The sequence below is a fragment of the Malassezia sympodialis genome, genomic scaffold (assembly GCF_000349305.1).
Source record: "Malassezia sympodialis ATCC 42132 genomic scaffold, msy_sf_6, whole genome shotgun sequence".
NCBI lineage: Eukaryota > Fungi > Basidiomycota > Malasseziomycetes > Malasseziales > Malasseziaceae > Malassezia > Malassezia sympodialis.
This window is the reverse complement of record NW_017387804.1, coordinates 21,172-35,518: the sequence shown is the minus strand read 5'-3', so window position 1 is coordinate 35,518 and position 14,347 is coordinate 21,172. Positions and strand designations below refer to the sequence as shown.

The following is a 14,347-nucleotide window of genomic DNA, read 5'->3' as shown; positions in this document are numbered from 1 at the left end:
AGGTTGCCTGCGAGGCCGTCGCGCCTTCTCGAGCTGGGCCATGGCCAAGGACGTGTGGGGCAGCCTGCTGCGCGGTGCGCGCGCACGGTATGCCTTTGTGTCCAAGACGCTCGTCATACTGGGTACGTGGAGATGGCTAATAGCAGGCGAGCCTGGGAGTGGCAAGTCGACGCTCGTGCGCCAGCTGGCTGGCAGTGCGGACGCGCGCGCGTCGGTGCCGAAAGAGTCGTCAGGGCCCCTGGGCTTTGGGTTCCTGGAGCTGAATGAGGATCCACATGCGGAAGGTATGCACGATGACTCACACTCAGAGCGCCTTCGAACGGGCGTGTACACGGTGCACTCGGCGGACGCGTCGGTCACGGCGACACTGCCCTATGCCTTTCCGCCTGTGGAGATGGCGGCCGACGCGACTGCCGTGGCTGCTTTGCGCCGGCTGCGCGAGTCCCTCTTTGTGATTGCGCTCGATGCGAGCCAGCCGTGGGCCATGGTGCCGCAGCTCGTTGCTTGGCTCGCCCTGCTTCAGCGGCTCGTCGCCCAGGCCCATGCGTCTGGCTGCCATACTGACGCCGATACCGTACGTGCCGCGATGCGTGCACATATCGAGGAGCTCGTCGGCAGCTCTAGCGAGACGCACCTGACCGACAATCTGGGCGTGCCCCTTGTCTTTGTGCTGACCAAGGCCGACGCGGCCGAAGCGCTCGTCGCCGAGCAGCGGATGACCGAGGCCCAATGGGACTATCTCCAGCAGGCACTGCGGACGGTGGCCTTGCGTTTCGGTGCGGCCATCTTCGCCACCACACAGAGCCGCGCGCCGTCGTACAATGGTGTACGAGCATTTATCCGCCACAGGCTGTATGCGGACGCAGAGCTTCCAGGTGTTTCGATCCCAGCGTGCGATTTGGAGCCTGTGACGGCGGACGTATCGCGCCTATGTATCCTACCTGGCTGGGACTCGTGGGCCAAGATTGAGGCGGTGCACGAGTCTTTTTCGTGTGCGGCGTGGAGCGAGGCATTTTCGCGTGATCTGGCGCATCCGGGACCAGGTGCACAGGCTGAAGGACCGCCCACTGCCTCGCAGATGGCGCGGGACAGGGTGCCAGCGCCCGAGTACGACACCGAGGACGAGGTGCCGAGCATCGACGTGCCCCCCTACGAGACGTTCCTCGAGACGCTGCCTATGCCGTCCGGCGAGGCGAGCGATGCGCCGCGCTTGTCCATCGACACCCTCCGCGCGCCCGTGCGCAATGCCTTGGGGCCATCGATGCATGCATCGACGCTCGATATGCCGGCCGTTGGCCGCGCGATGGAGGAGCAGGCCAAAGAGCTCCCTGGACCCGCAGACCCAGGGACGCCGGGCCGTGTATCGAAGCGCACCGATGATGTGCGGTCGCCCAGTGTCACGACGCCTAAACAGACCGAGGTCCTGCACAGCTTTTTCCAGAGCCGTACGTGTGTGCAGCTGACATGCAGTGCTCAAGAAGCCGGCGAGTCCTGGATCGGCTCCGCATACACCATCTGCTCGTCTGCAGCAGCGTGCGCGGAGGCGCAAAGAAGAAGGGGGTATATAGACGTAGAGTTAGGGCGGCTGATTTTCCTTGTCATCATGAGTTAGCGCCGCGGACATGGCGCGCGTGCGTGCGCCGAGCAGGTGCGCAGCGCTATGCACTGCACACGGGTCCTCAAACACCGTGAAATTGTCGCGGCGAGAGTGCGATCGTGTGGACTTGCGCGACGCTGGTGGCCGCTGCGGTGCTACGGCTAGCGTGCCGATGCGGCGGCACACCTCCTCGATCGGGTCGTGCACACTGCGCTCCTCCAGTTCGTCTGTACCAAGCTCGCCGAGCGGGACACGTCGCATGCGGCGGCGCGGCGACTTGGGCGTCATGGTCGTCGGGGCGTGTACCGCCGCCCAATGCGCCTCAGCCAACCAGCCGACCCAACACTGGCACGCGTGCCTCTGCGGCGCGCGTTGTTGCACGTGATTCAACCTATGGAAGAAGGAGGGTATCTACGCCACCGGCTCAGGCGGCACGGCGGTCGTCCTGGCGCCGTTCCCACGCGTGCCACTTGCGCTCAAAGGCACTGATGCGGGCACAGGCATTAGGGAACTGTTTCTGAAGCGTATCACGCATGGTTTTGCTGTTTTGCCATGCTGAGAGTATTGCACGTAGCGTCTCGTAGGCTGGGAACCACTGCCGCTGCGGTAGGAGGAGCACGTCGTGCAAACGAGCTCCCGGATCAAGGCTGTGGCTCTCTTTCGGCATAATGTGCTGGGAAGGACGCCGGAAGGGCGGTACCACCGGCCCGAACAGCTTCGCACTCTGCTCGGGCATGACCTGGTGCAGCGGGTTCGCGGCAAACGCCGCTTGGTCGTTTTCGTTCCGCTCAAGGCGCTCGCTCAGCGTCCTGTCATCGGGCCACTCCATATGATGCTTGAGCTCATTCCATGCCGGTGTCGGTTCGGTCAGCACGGTTTCCAGGATCTGCAGCGCCTCGGGAAGGCGGTCGGCGCGCGCAAGCGCAACACAAAGGTGGTTCCAGTTTTGGGCATCGAACGCCAATCCAGCATCCTGTGCACGTGTCCAGATCTCCGCGACCTTGTCATGAGCGCCAGCACGCGACGCCGTTTGGATCGCAATCGATAGTGGGAGACACAGCATGCTCTGCTGGAACGAGCCCAGCGTCGTCGACGAGGCACTCGTCGTCAGCGCGTCCGCGGCGGTCACCTGCGCCTTGGCACGCGGCACGAGCACATCACAGCACTCGTCCCACAGGCGCATCACGCCGTCCACGTCGCCTGCGTATCGGTACGCATTCATCAGCGACGTAAGTGCGCGTATCGACACCGGTTCACCTGCGTTCAGCAGGCGGTGGAACACGTGCTCGGCAGCCCAAGCATCGCCGCGCTGGCCATGCGCGTCCATGAGCGGGACAAGCAGGTCCTCCAGCGCCGCGCCCTGCTCCAACGCCGGCGTTTTCCATGTACTTGTAGTGCGCTGGACCTGCGCCTCCTCGGAGCGTTTCCACGCGAGTTCCTGCGCAATCTCCAGGCTCGACTCTGTGCCACCAGCATAGCTCTGGATCAGCACACCCAGCGTGACGTGGCTCGGCTCCATGCCGCGAGTATGGATCTGATCCCACAGCTCGCGCGCGCGCTGCGTCTGCCCCGCCCGCAAATACGCATGGATCAGGATCGTGTGCAGCGCCAGCGATGCACCGTGCACCAGCGCGCGGTCAGCAAGCTCAAACAGCTCCTCGGCCAGTGACAGACGTCCACTGTCACACGCACTCTGCACCGCCAGCGCATAGGTACGCGCATCAGGCGTGAGGCCCAAGCGCTGCATATCCATGAGGCACTGGAGCACCTGCGCCACCGGCGTGCCACGACGCACATGCGCCTTGAGTAGCGTGTTGTACACGCTCGCGTCGGGCTGCAGCGCAGCATCGTGCTGCGACTGAAGCCACTGGTATATGCCCAACACCGCCGGATAGTGGCCCACTTGGATGTATGCATCCATCAGCGCCGCATACACCCGGCGCTCAATGCGCGTGCCCCGCGACGCATGTCGCGCAATCAGTGCCGCGGCTTTTTCAGGGAGCTGAGCACGGCCCAGCGCCTGCACCATGTACGTCAAGGTCGTCGCAGAGCACACGAGCCCCGCCCCCTCGAGCTGCGCCGTCAGGTCCAAAACGGCCGCAGCGTCGCCCAGCTTCGCAGCCATGCGGGCCATCTCACTGTACAGCCGCTCCGAGTCGTACACGCTCGATACGGCCCGGAATACATTGCGGGCGCCACTTGCATCATCCTGCCGCACATGTGCGCGCAGCAGCCAAAATGCCTCTTCCTCGCTCGTCGGTACGGCGATCCGCTGCGTCACAGCTGCAACATCGCCGCGGCTCGCCTCACATACCAAGTGCGCGTACGACGTAAGCGAGGCGGTGGGCGTGAGGCGCACAAGGACCCGCTCCATCGCCTCTGTGTCCCCCAGCTCTGCATAATACAGGGCGAGCCATCGCAGCGAGGAGGCACTGGTGCCGCGCTGCTCAAGCCACTGCACGAGCGGCTTGGCTAGCTCGTGCTGCTTCGTGGGTGCAAGCATACGGAGCACGCGGCGGACGACCGACTCGTGCGGCACAAGCTGCGCATCGAGGATCTCGGCCACGATCCCGGCCGCCACCTGCGATGCCCCGCGGTTCGCTAGCGCCAGTGCCACAATACCGGCGTACTGCGCGCGCTCGGCGGCAGGCCGCGCCGTGTGCAGTATGGTCTGCACATGTGCGCGCGGATCCTTGAGGGAGGCTAGTAGCGTGTACACGGCATGGATGACTTTGGGGAATGGTGGTTGTAACAGGGCCCAGACACGTGGCGTGGTCTGCAAAAAGGCCGCTGCGCGCGCGGCAGCAACGCCACGGTAGGTTGTGTGTGTCTTTTCGTGCGCGCATTCTTCGGCCAGGGCCGTAAATACTGCCTTGGCCGCGCGGTACGCGGTGTGAAGGTCCGCATTGTCGCGGCTGTAGAGGTGGCGCCCTCGGAGGAGGCGCTCTTGCGCCTGCTGCAGGGCCGACGCTTTTTGCTCAAGGAGGCGCCGCAACTGCGCAAATGCATGGTCCCAATGGCCCATAAGTACGGTTGCCTCAATACGAGCTGCGTCTTCCGCGCCGGCAGCGAGCAGGCGCTTTCCGACGTCGTGGCGCAGACGGGCGCGTTCTTCGCGTGTCGGCTCAGTGTACAGGCACGAGTCCACCTGCTCCAAGATGGCGTCAATGTGCGCTGCTGCACTAGTTCCTGTGACGTTCTGCTCCATTTTCTGCAGAGCCATTTGTGTGCCTTGCGCTACTTGCGCGAGGTGTGACGCTTTGCTCGAACGCTTCGGGCGGGGCCGAGAAACCAGCGCCGGCTGCGCGGAAGGGCCTGCCTCGGCGTGCTCTTGCGCCGTAGTATGCCGCCACGCGCGCCCCTCTGGAGCACTAGGAGACACAACCTGCGCAGGCGCCCGCACCCTTGCGCCTAGGGGGCACGGCACTGGCGGTCTGCGCGCGCCTCGCCAGGCTGTCTGCCACATGTCGGCACTCCAAAGTCGCGGCTGGATATCAACGGTATATGCCCAGATCCACTGCAGTGCATGGTGTGTAAATAGAGCCGAGGTGAAGCTAAAGCCCCCGGCTGGGACGCCCATCGTCCGTGGGCCACGCGAAGCTCGTGCCCAGCGATCGGCTGGTGGTGAGAGGGAAGAATCGGTGCGACGCTGACATAAGAGACCTCCACCATTCACGTCGCCGCCGCGGCTCCCGACGCTCTTTCATCGACATGTCGAAGCGCATGCGTGTGCGTATGTGTGCGCTGACCGCAGGGCCTGGCCGTATCTCGGCCCATCCTCATAGGATCCACATCCACGCCTCTGACACCAGCGGAGAAGCTCACTGCGCCGCCGGACCACACGCACCGCTGGACCGTGGCGGTACGCAGCGCCGCGAGCGCGCCCCTCTCTGCCGCCGTCGCCGAGGAGCCGAGCGACGACCAGAGTGAGAGTATTGGTGCACGCCTTCGTGATAGCGGCCAGGATCTGCACCGCGCTGTTGGCGGCAAGGACGATCTCTCGTACTTTATCAAGCGTGTGCAATTCCGCCTGCACGATACCTATTCTCAACCCACGCGGAGTACGTACGCGCAGCTCACACAGACATCGACCGGCCACCCTTCAGTGTTACAGAAACGGGGTGGGGTGAATTCGAGGTCCAAATCAAGATCTTCTTTGTCCCTGAGGCCGGCGAGAAGCCTCTTACAGTGCTGCACCACCTGAAACTACACCCGTGGCCCGCCGCCATCCCAGCGGCAGAGGCGCCGGCGGCAGGCACCACTGCTGACGCCACAGCTGCGGGGGCGCCGCCACCGCTACCGCCGGTTGTGCACTCGTGGCAGTACGAGGAGATTGTGTTCCCCGAGCCGTTCGAGGCCTTTTACGATATCCTCGTGGCTCATCCCCCGACGCCCTGGCCTGCGACGTCAGCACAGGCGTTCACGGACCCCCAGGTGATGACGGAGCGCCAGCACCTTGTACACACGCCTACGGGCCAAGTCCTGGAGGCGCTGAGCCTCGAGGCGCAGCGCGCCGAGGCCGACCGCATTGATCTTGCGCGAGCCAATGCGGTGCAGCAGCTGGATGCCGATCGTACAAAGTTGATTGCCACTGAGAAATTGCTACAGGAGGCACGCGTGCAGCTCGCTCAGCTCGAGCCGGCGGCCACGGGGCCTAGTGCTTGAACAGGTCCCTTGATACCCTTACCGATCCGCGGCACCACTGGTCATCCCTGGCGGGCAGACAATGGCCGCTTGGCCACGCGCTCTGCCAAGTCGTCTTCCTCGTCTTCGTGCTTTCGGCGTCGATTCCAGAGGGGCGCGAGCCCCTCGAGGCCGGGGCTCTCTTCCGTGCCGGGCTGCACGTCTAACGCCTCTTCCGAGTCAAAGTAGTCTTGCTCCGCCGCAGCCTCGTCCACGTTAGGCGAGTGTGCCACCGAATCGTCCGAGTCCGACGAGCTGTCAGTCTGGTTGCGTGCCTGCTGCTGGATGAGCGCGCCGATGCCCTGTCCAGCAACGGGATCAGTACGTAGCGCTTCCAAGATGTCGCCGTGCTTTTGTGCCATGTCGTTCAGCAACGGACGCACATTGTCGTGCCGTAGCTGCTCGCACAGACCCAGACAAGCGGACGAGACGAGATTGTCGCGGGGCGCCTCTCTCTGCAGTAGGGCCAGCACATGACCCATCACGTCGAGCTGCATGAGGTGGCGGTACGTGAATTGGTTGTGACTCGACACGCACGCGCGCAGCACACGCAGAGCGGCGAGCCGCAGGTGCTTGTTCCGTGCATGCAGCAACGAGCCGACGTGGTTGCATACATTCGACGTGAGAATATAGTACTGGCTCCGGAACGAGTGGTTCTCAATCACAAAGCATAGCAGGTCACACAAATGACAATAGAGCATCCAGCGGGAGGGATCGAGCGTAATCGACTGGCCGAGCGCCAGTGTTTGCATATCGGGGAGCTGCAGGAGCGGCTCCAGCATTTGCTGCATCGTACCGTCGTACAGCCACGTCAGCAGCTCGTCGGCATCCACGCGCGGCTTGGGCAAAGTACCCTGCCCCACGGGGCTGTGGGAGAGTCCATCCATATTGACATCCATAAGCACTCGCACGGTCTCCGTCCACTGCGTACACAGGGCGGGGTCCTGCCCGTCCTGTAGCAGTACCTGCAGGCGGCAAAGCAGTGGCGTCTGCCCGTCACGCACCTCTTTGAGAATATAGGCCCGCACACTGTTGGCATCGTACTCAATCAACGACGAGAGAATGTCGCTCGCGGCGGCTCGAAGTGCGGCATCGGGTGTGCTGAGTGCATACTCGATGATGGGCAGAACGCCGCCGTCAACGAGACAACGGAAAAGGGCAACGCGGCCGGGCAGCTGAATCTGCTTCCCCATAGTGCATAGATGCTGCACAAAGATCACGCCTTTGGCCTTCTGCACTCGTGTCGCATCGGTCGTCGGCGCACGGTACACTTGCGCCAGCTGTGTCCACAGTTGCGGGTCATTGACGCAGTAGTTGACGATGTCATTTTGGTAAAAAAATACAAGGGAACTCAGCATAGACTGCAGTCCGTCGTCCATGAGACCCGCGAGCATCACATCTTTCAGGTACACTAGCCTGTACGTCTCGAAGATTTTGGCCAGGATCGTCGGGTCACCAAAATCAACCACCTGATGAAACTTGGCCTCATCCGATAAGTGCTGGCGATACGATGCCTTGAGGTGGGGGTGCTCAGGGTTGTATTCGAGCATACCCGCGGCCGCATAGAACACGTCGTCTTGCAGCAGGTACTCCACCACGAGGTTGTCATTCAGGAGGAGAATCGTCTTCATGATCTGATACAAGCGATGTAGCGCAGGCAGCGCATGCTGCGCTTCGGCCTCTTCCAGCAGCGGCGTTAGCTTCCGAATGTAGTCCTCCTTCAACAGCCACTCGATGACCTTGTCACGCATCGCCACACTGTGCAGGCTACTCGCGCGCAGCTCCTCTTGAATGGTGTCTAGATTGGCTAAAGTCGGCGTCGGCAGCTCAAAGGGCGGCAACTCTGCCGCAAGCGTTTTACCATACTCCATGCCGCGGCTGAGGACAAAATGACTTTGCACCTCTGTGATAAAGTCCCATACCTCGTTGCACCCCTCGAGTTCTTGGAAGGAAAGCGCCACATCTGTACCGTCGAGGGCTGTCCAGACCACGAGCGTTTCCTGCTGTCGCTGGTATACATCTTCTTTGATCACGGGCGCGTGTAGCAAAAAGTCATCGGACGCCAGTGACTCGCTTACCACGAGAATGTACTCCTGGGGCTGTGCGTCACCATCCTCCGCACCTTCAGCCACTTTCAAGTCTGCGACCGACCCGAGTGATGTGCATGTCTCTTCCTTGCGCGCCACAAGGAGGGCCTCGTCATGTTTCTCGTCATAGACACCGGCGCAGTAGCCGGTCCCTCGGTCAGCCCACGCCTGGTTCTCAAGCACATAAAACTTGACCCGTCTCCCAGAGCCACATTGGTGATAACCACCGCGTGACATTGTCGACGAGAACAGGAGTGGCGGTGCCTCGGCGGCGTGCCTGCTCTCGGCACTCGTGTCGGGACCGGATGGCGGTCGCTCCCTTCCTACACTCTCCTCGTGCGCGACGGGGGAGGCTGCCTCCACGGACACTGCCATGGATCAGCGCTCTCAGCTTCCGTCTCCCGCACGTGTAGCTGGGCCCCTGGTCTAAGTTTCGCGCCGCTTCCCCACAAACGCGGCGCCACCCGTGGTGGCCGATCTAACTACGAAGCGCGTCGCGGCTGGCTGCAATATGTCACGTGTGATTCTACTTGACTGTCCGCATCTTGTACTACCAATAGGCGTGTGGCATACTTGTTATCAGTGCAGTATAGATAATGAAGGGGTATTTTTGAAAATGAAGACTCTTGGCCGAGCTACCCCACGCGATGCCTGTCTATCTTTGGCTGATATGCGGTTTGGTGGCGTCTGAGTCAAAAATATTTTCACGCGGCCCTTTTCCGAGCCCCGACGCTGGCCGAGCCGACACCTTTTAACCAGGGTTTGAACCGAGAAGTTTCCCATCTTCGCACAATGGTGGTCCAGTCCAAGAACCAGGCTTTGCTTGCTCCTTACCTCGAGCTCCCTCAGAATGGAAAGGTGGCCGCTGAGTATATTTGGCTTGATGCCGATGGCATGCCCCGTGCCAAGACCACCACTTGCGACGGTCCGGTTCGGTCGCTGTCGGACCTGAAGGAGTGGAACTTTGACGGCTCGTCGACGGGCCAGGCACCTGGCAACAACTCGGACGTGCTCCTGCGCCCTGTGGCCTACTATCCCGACCCCTTCCGCCGTGGCGACAATGTCCTTGTGCTGGCTGAGTGCTACAACAACGACGGCACCCCGAACAAGGCCAACTACCGTCACAACGCCGTGCAGATCTTTGAGCAGTGCAAGGACCAGCACCCGTGGTACGGTATCGAGCAGGAATACTCCCTGATCGCGGAAGATGATCGGCCTCTGGGCTGGCCTGTGGGTGGCTTCCCCGGTCCCCAGGGCCCTTACTACTGCGGTGTGGGTGCGGGCCGTGTGGTCGGTCGTGACATTGTCGAGGCGCACTACCGTGCTTGCTTGTACGCTGGCATCAACCACTCGGGTATCAACGCGGAGGTGATGCCGTCGCAGTGGGAGTTCCAGGTCGGTCCTTGCGAGGCCATCGAGATGGGCGACCACCTCACAATTGCGCGCTACCTGCTGCTCCGCATCGCCGAGGAGTGGGGTGTCAAGGTGTCGTTCCACCCCAAGGCTGTTCCAGGTGACTGGAACGGTGCGGGCTGCCACACGAACTTCTCGACCGAGGCGATGCGCAAGGAGGGTGGTATGAAGGCCATTGACGCTGCCATTGAGCGCATGGGCCAGCGCCACACCGAGCACATTGCCGTGTACGGTGAAGGCAACGAGCTGCGTCTCACTGGTCGCCACGAGACCGGCCACATCGGCCAGTTCTCGGCCGGCGTTGCGAACCGTGGTGCCTCGATCCGTATTCCCCGCCATGTGGCTGCGCAAGGCCATGGCTACCTGGAAGACCGCCGTCCCGCGTCAAACATTGACCCCTACCGCGTTACGGCGATCATTGCCGAGACGGTGTGCCTCTAAGCCTGTAGTGTAATCGTAAGTCCCAAAAGTATCACGTGCGCGACACCCTCGAAGATTTCGTCACCCAGATAGGTCTGCGCATTGGGTGTGGAGCATCGTGATGGATGTCCGTGTGGCGCCTGGGACGGCTGTCCACGCCTTGCATGAGGCACCTGCGCTGCCTGCCACTCCCATCACGCAGCTCGCACAGAGCCTTCTGGGCATGGTGCTTGCCCTGCTGCGCATGATGCGGTGGCTCCTGCACTTTGGCTCTATCACGCTGCCAAGCACACTCTACCGCATTTTGCATTACAGCATGACGGTCAAAGTGACGTTTCCTGTGCTTGCCCTATGGTGCTTCGGAGTATCCGCCTTAGTTCTCCTCTGGCTGCGCTACTGGCACTGGAACCGGTACGAGTACGTGCGCGAGGCGCCCATCCGCAAACTCGCGCCCAGCGCGCTCACCCCTGATGTCGCGCCCATCCAGCATGAAGACGAACGCGGCTCTTTCCACTCATACCTTGATGAATTTCTGCAGGCGATCCGCATCTTTGGCTTCCTCGAGCGGCCCGTCTTCCACGAGCTCGCGCGCCATCTGCAGACACGGCGCATGCTCGCAGATGACGAGCTCTCTCTCGACATGGAGACATCCTTCTACATCGTCATCGATGGGCATGTCCAGGTGTTTGCACCTGCGCCCAGCGCAACTGGCAACGGCGATTCTTCGCGCGAGTACCAACTCGTCAACGACGTCAAAAGCGGCGGCACACTCAGCTCCCTATTTACCATCCTGCGCCTGTTCACCGAGCAGGTACAGCTCGGCTTTCACGCCGATGATACCGATGTGCCACCCCTCACGGCCTTGGACTCGGCGCGGGGCTCCGTGCCGATGCCCTCGTCGGTGCTGTCGCCCTCCCGCTCAGAGAGCTCTGGCCCGCCGCCTCCCACTGCGTCGCCCCGCATGGGACCTGCTGGCGACGCGGGGGGGCCTGGTCTACAGGGGCGCGGCTCGGTGGCGCGCGCGCGAAGCGACACGACCCTTGCTGTGATCCCCGCCGAGGCGTTCCGGCGGCTTACGGCCAAGTACCCCAACAGCGCATCGCACATTGTGCAAGTCATCCTGACGCGGCTTGCGCGCGTCACGTTCCACACGGCGCACCAGTACCTTGGCCTTACGCGCGAGGTCATGCAGAGCGAGTATGCCATCAACCAGAATGCGCGGGTGTATCTGCCGCCGCAGTTCTACGAGCCCGACGCCCTCGACGAGCTGTGGCGCCGCTTCCATCCCCACCCCCGTCCCAGTGTCGCTGACCTTGCGGCGCGCGCGCGGCACGTCGGAACGGTGGTCGATACCCTCACCGACACGCACGATGCAGTGCAGCCTGGCGACCTACACAGCATGGTGTCGGCCGTCATGGAGGACCCAACGATCCTCGAAGCCTCCCCGCGGGTCGATCCCCAGCCCAGCCCGGGCGAACTACTCGCTGGCTCATCGCGGTCCGATGCGCTTGACTGGCGAGAGGAAATCATGCACTGCATTGCAAACAGCATCGGACTTACGCAGGCCATGATCTCGGACTTGCCCAGTGCCCTTGCGAGCCCGTTCCTCGCGAGCCACACGAGTGCCATGGCTAGCGCGTACTCGAACTTGAGCCATCTCGATGCGTCTGCGGCGCCTTCGGAAGATGGCAGCGAGCCCAACGCGCCACTTGCGCCTGAAAATGGCGTCGAAGTGCGCTTTTTCCGTCAAGGCAGTGTGCTGGCTCATGCTGGCCAGGTGGGCGCCGGCTTGTTCTATGTGATTGATGGGCAGCTGGATATGCAGCTGCCAGCTGCGGCGCGCCCGGCCTCGAAGCTGTTTTCAGTGGAGCGCGGCGGCATCGCTGGCTACCTATCGAGCCTGCTCGGTGTGCCGAGCTTTGTGGACATTGTCGCGCAGCGCGACACGTACGTGGGCTATCTGCCCGTGCGCAATCTCGAGCGCCTCGTGGAGAAGCGCCCCAACGCGCTGCTCACCCTCTCCAAGCGGCTGCTCAGCCTGCTGCCTCCTCTCATTGTGCACATTGACGCGGCCCTCGACTGGGTGCATGCCGGTGCGGGCCAGGTGCTCTTCCGCGAGGGCGACGAGGGCGACAGCCTGTACATTGTGATCAACGGGCGTCTGCGCGCGCTGCGTGAGCGCGAGGGGCACGCACTCGAGGTGCTTGGCGAGTACAGCCAGGGCGACAGCATCGGCGAGGATGAAGTGATGACGCGGGGCGTGCGCACCGCGACGCTGCATTCGATCCGCGACTCGGAGCTTGCGCGCATGCCCTCGACTCTGTTCAATGCGATCGCCTTGTGGCACCCGCCGGTCACCCTTCAAATGTCGCGCATCATCGCGAAGCGTATGCGCCAGGAAATGGACGAGCGGGCCAAGGCGCGGCGCATGGCGCTGCCGCCCCACATCTCCGCGGCGATTGGACGGGGGCAGAGCATGCACAACCTCAAGACCGTGGCCGTGCTGCCCGCGTCGCCGGCTGTGCCCATCGCGGAGTTTGCGCGGGCATTGCAGGCGGCGTGTGCGGCGGCCATCGGCGCGCCCGTCGCCTTTCTCAGCCAGGGCTCGGTGATCCGCGCACTCGGGCGCTACGCGTTCTCGCGCATGGGCAATCTCAAGCTCGCGGGCTGGCTCGCGGATCAGGAGCAGTACCACCGCCTCGTGATGTACATGGTCGACACGCCCGCCTCGTCGTCGTGGGCGTCGACGTGCGTGCGGCAGGCCGACTGTATCCTTCTCGTGGGCCTCGGCGACGAGCCGCAGGTCGGCGAGATGGAGCGCATGCTGCTGAGCATCCAGACGACGGCACGCAAGGAGCTGGTGCTCCTGCATCCCGAGCGCAGCGTCACCCCAGGCACGACGCGCGAGTGGCTCAAGCCCCGGCCCTGGGTGAGTGCGCATCACCACATTGAGCTGCCCGGCCTGCCGCCCGCGCGCACGAGTCCGGCGCCGGACCTGCCGCCGGTGCAGGCGCTGCGCACCCTCACGCAGCAGCTCATGACGCGCATGCGGCGCCACGCGCGATCGCCTGCGCCGGCCGCGCGGCCCCCCCACCTGACAGACTTTGCGCGCCTCGCGCGCCGCCTGTGTGGTGCCTCGATTGGTCTGGTGCTCGGCGGTGGCGGCGCGCGTGGCTGCGCGCACATTGGCGTGCTGCGCGCGCTCGAGGAGCTCGGTATCCCCATTGACATTGTCGGCGGCACGTCGATTGGCTCGTTCGTGGGCGGGCTCTACGCGCGCGACGGTGCCGCGGTCTCGAGTCACGGGCGTGCGAAGCGCTTTGCGGGGCGCATGGCGTCGCTGTGGCGCTTTGTCACAGATGTGACGTACCCCCTCGTCTCGTACACGACAGGCCACGAGTTCAACCGCGGCATCTTCAAGTGCTTCGCAGACACACACATCGAGGACATGTGGCTCCCCTACTTTTGCAACACGACCAACATCACATGGAGCCGCATGGAGGTGCACACGAGCGGCTATGCATGGCGGTACATTCGTGCGAGCATGACGCTCGCCGGTCTAGTGCCGCCGATGATTGACGAGGGCGATATGCTCGTGGACGGTGGATACACGGACAACCTGCCCGTCTCGATCATGCTGGCGCTCGGCGCGCGCACGGTCCTGGCTGTGGATGTGAGCAACATTGACGACACGTCCCTGCAGAGCTACGGCGATACCCTGTCGGGCTGGTGGGTGCTGCTGAACCGCCTCAACCCGTGGAGCGCGATGCGCACGATACCCAGCATCCCCGATATCCAGAGCCGCCTCATGTACACGACATCGAACCAGCGCCTCGAGGATGCCAAGGCCGACGAGGCGTGCCTCTTCATGCGCATGCCGATCGAGGGCTACGGCACGCTCGAGTTTGGCAAGTACAACGAGCTGCTCGACCTCGGCTACCGCGAGGCGCTCCAGCGCCTCGCGCAGTGGCAGCTCGCGGGCCGCCTGCCGACGCACCCGGACGAGGCGCCTGCCCAGGCGCAGCAGCGCGGTGCACGGGCACGCCGCCACAGTTTGTAGTGCTACATATCCATATCGTCGTCTTCGTCCGGGAGGGCTGCGGCCATTTTGAGAGCGGCCGCCTCGTTGCCATAGTGCTGGTGGCGC

At 63.3% G+C, this 14,347-nt stretch overlaps 6 protein-coding genes across 6 annotated transcripts; 4 read left to right on the top strand and 2 right to left on the bottom strand.

Annotated features, from left to right (window-relative positions):
• Nucleotides 1-40: 40 nt before the first annotated feature.
• On the top strand, nt 41-1,568 carry MSY001_1427 (uncharacterized protein; the record flags this gene model as incomplete). The annotated part of the gene is made up of 2 exons (XM_018883228.1): nt 41-1,420; nt 1,479-1,568. 2 exons carry the CDS (start codon nt 41-43, stop codon nt 1,566-1,568), a joined length of 1,470 nt encoding a protein of 489 aa, XP_018740008.1.
• A 453-nt stretch (nt 1,569-2,021) lies between these two features.
• Nucleotides 2,022-5,177, bottom strand: MSY001_1426 (uncharacterized protein; the record flags this gene model as incomplete). Its single annotated transcript, XM_018883227.1, has 1 exon — nt 2,022-5,177. One exon carries the CDS (start codon nt 5,175-5,177, stop codon nt 2,022-2,024), a length of 3,156 nt encoding a protein of 1,051 aa, XP_018740007.1.
• A 131-nt stretch (nt 5,178-5,308) lies between these two features.
• Nucleotides 5,309-6,262, top strand: MSY001_1425 (uncharacterized protein; the record flags this gene model as incomplete). The annotated part of the gene is made up of 3 exons (XM_018883226.1): nt 5,309-5,326; nt 5,352-5,658; nt 5,682-6,262. 3 exons carry the CDS (start codon nt 5,309-5,311, stop codon nt 6,260-6,262), a joined length of 906 nt encoding a protein of 301 aa, XP_018740006.1.
• Nucleotides 6,263-6,303: 41 nt separating this feature from the next.
• MSY001_1424 (uncharacterized protein) lies at nt 6,304-8,742 on the bottom strand (the record flags this gene model as incomplete). The annotated part of the gene is made up of 1 exon (XM_018883225.1): nt 6,304-8,742. The coding sequence occupies one exon, from the start codon at nt 8,740-8,742 to the stop codon at nt 6,304-6,306; it is 2,439 nt and encodes an 812-aa protein (XP_018740005.1).
• A 417-nt stretch (nt 8,743-9,159) lies between these two features.
• On the top strand, nt 9,160-10,221 carry MSY001_1423 (uncharacterized protein; the record flags this gene model as incomplete). Its single annotated transcript, XM_018883224.1, has 1 exon — nt 9,160-10,221. The coding sequence occupies one exon, from the start codon at nt 9,160-9,162 to the stop codon at nt 10,219-10,221; it is 1,062 nt and encodes a 353-aa protein (XP_018740004.1).
• A 100-nt stretch (nt 10,222-10,321) lies between these two features.
• MSY001_1422 (uncharacterized protein) lies at nt 10,322-14,260 on the top strand (the record flags this gene model as incomplete). Its single annotated transcript, XM_018883223.1, has 1 exon — nt 10,322-14,260. One exon carries the CDS (start codon nt 10,322-10,324, stop codon nt 14,258-14,260), a length of 3,939 nt encoding a protein of 1,312 aa, XP_018740003.1.
• Between the last annotated feature and the right edge of the window lie 87 nt (nt 14,261-14,347).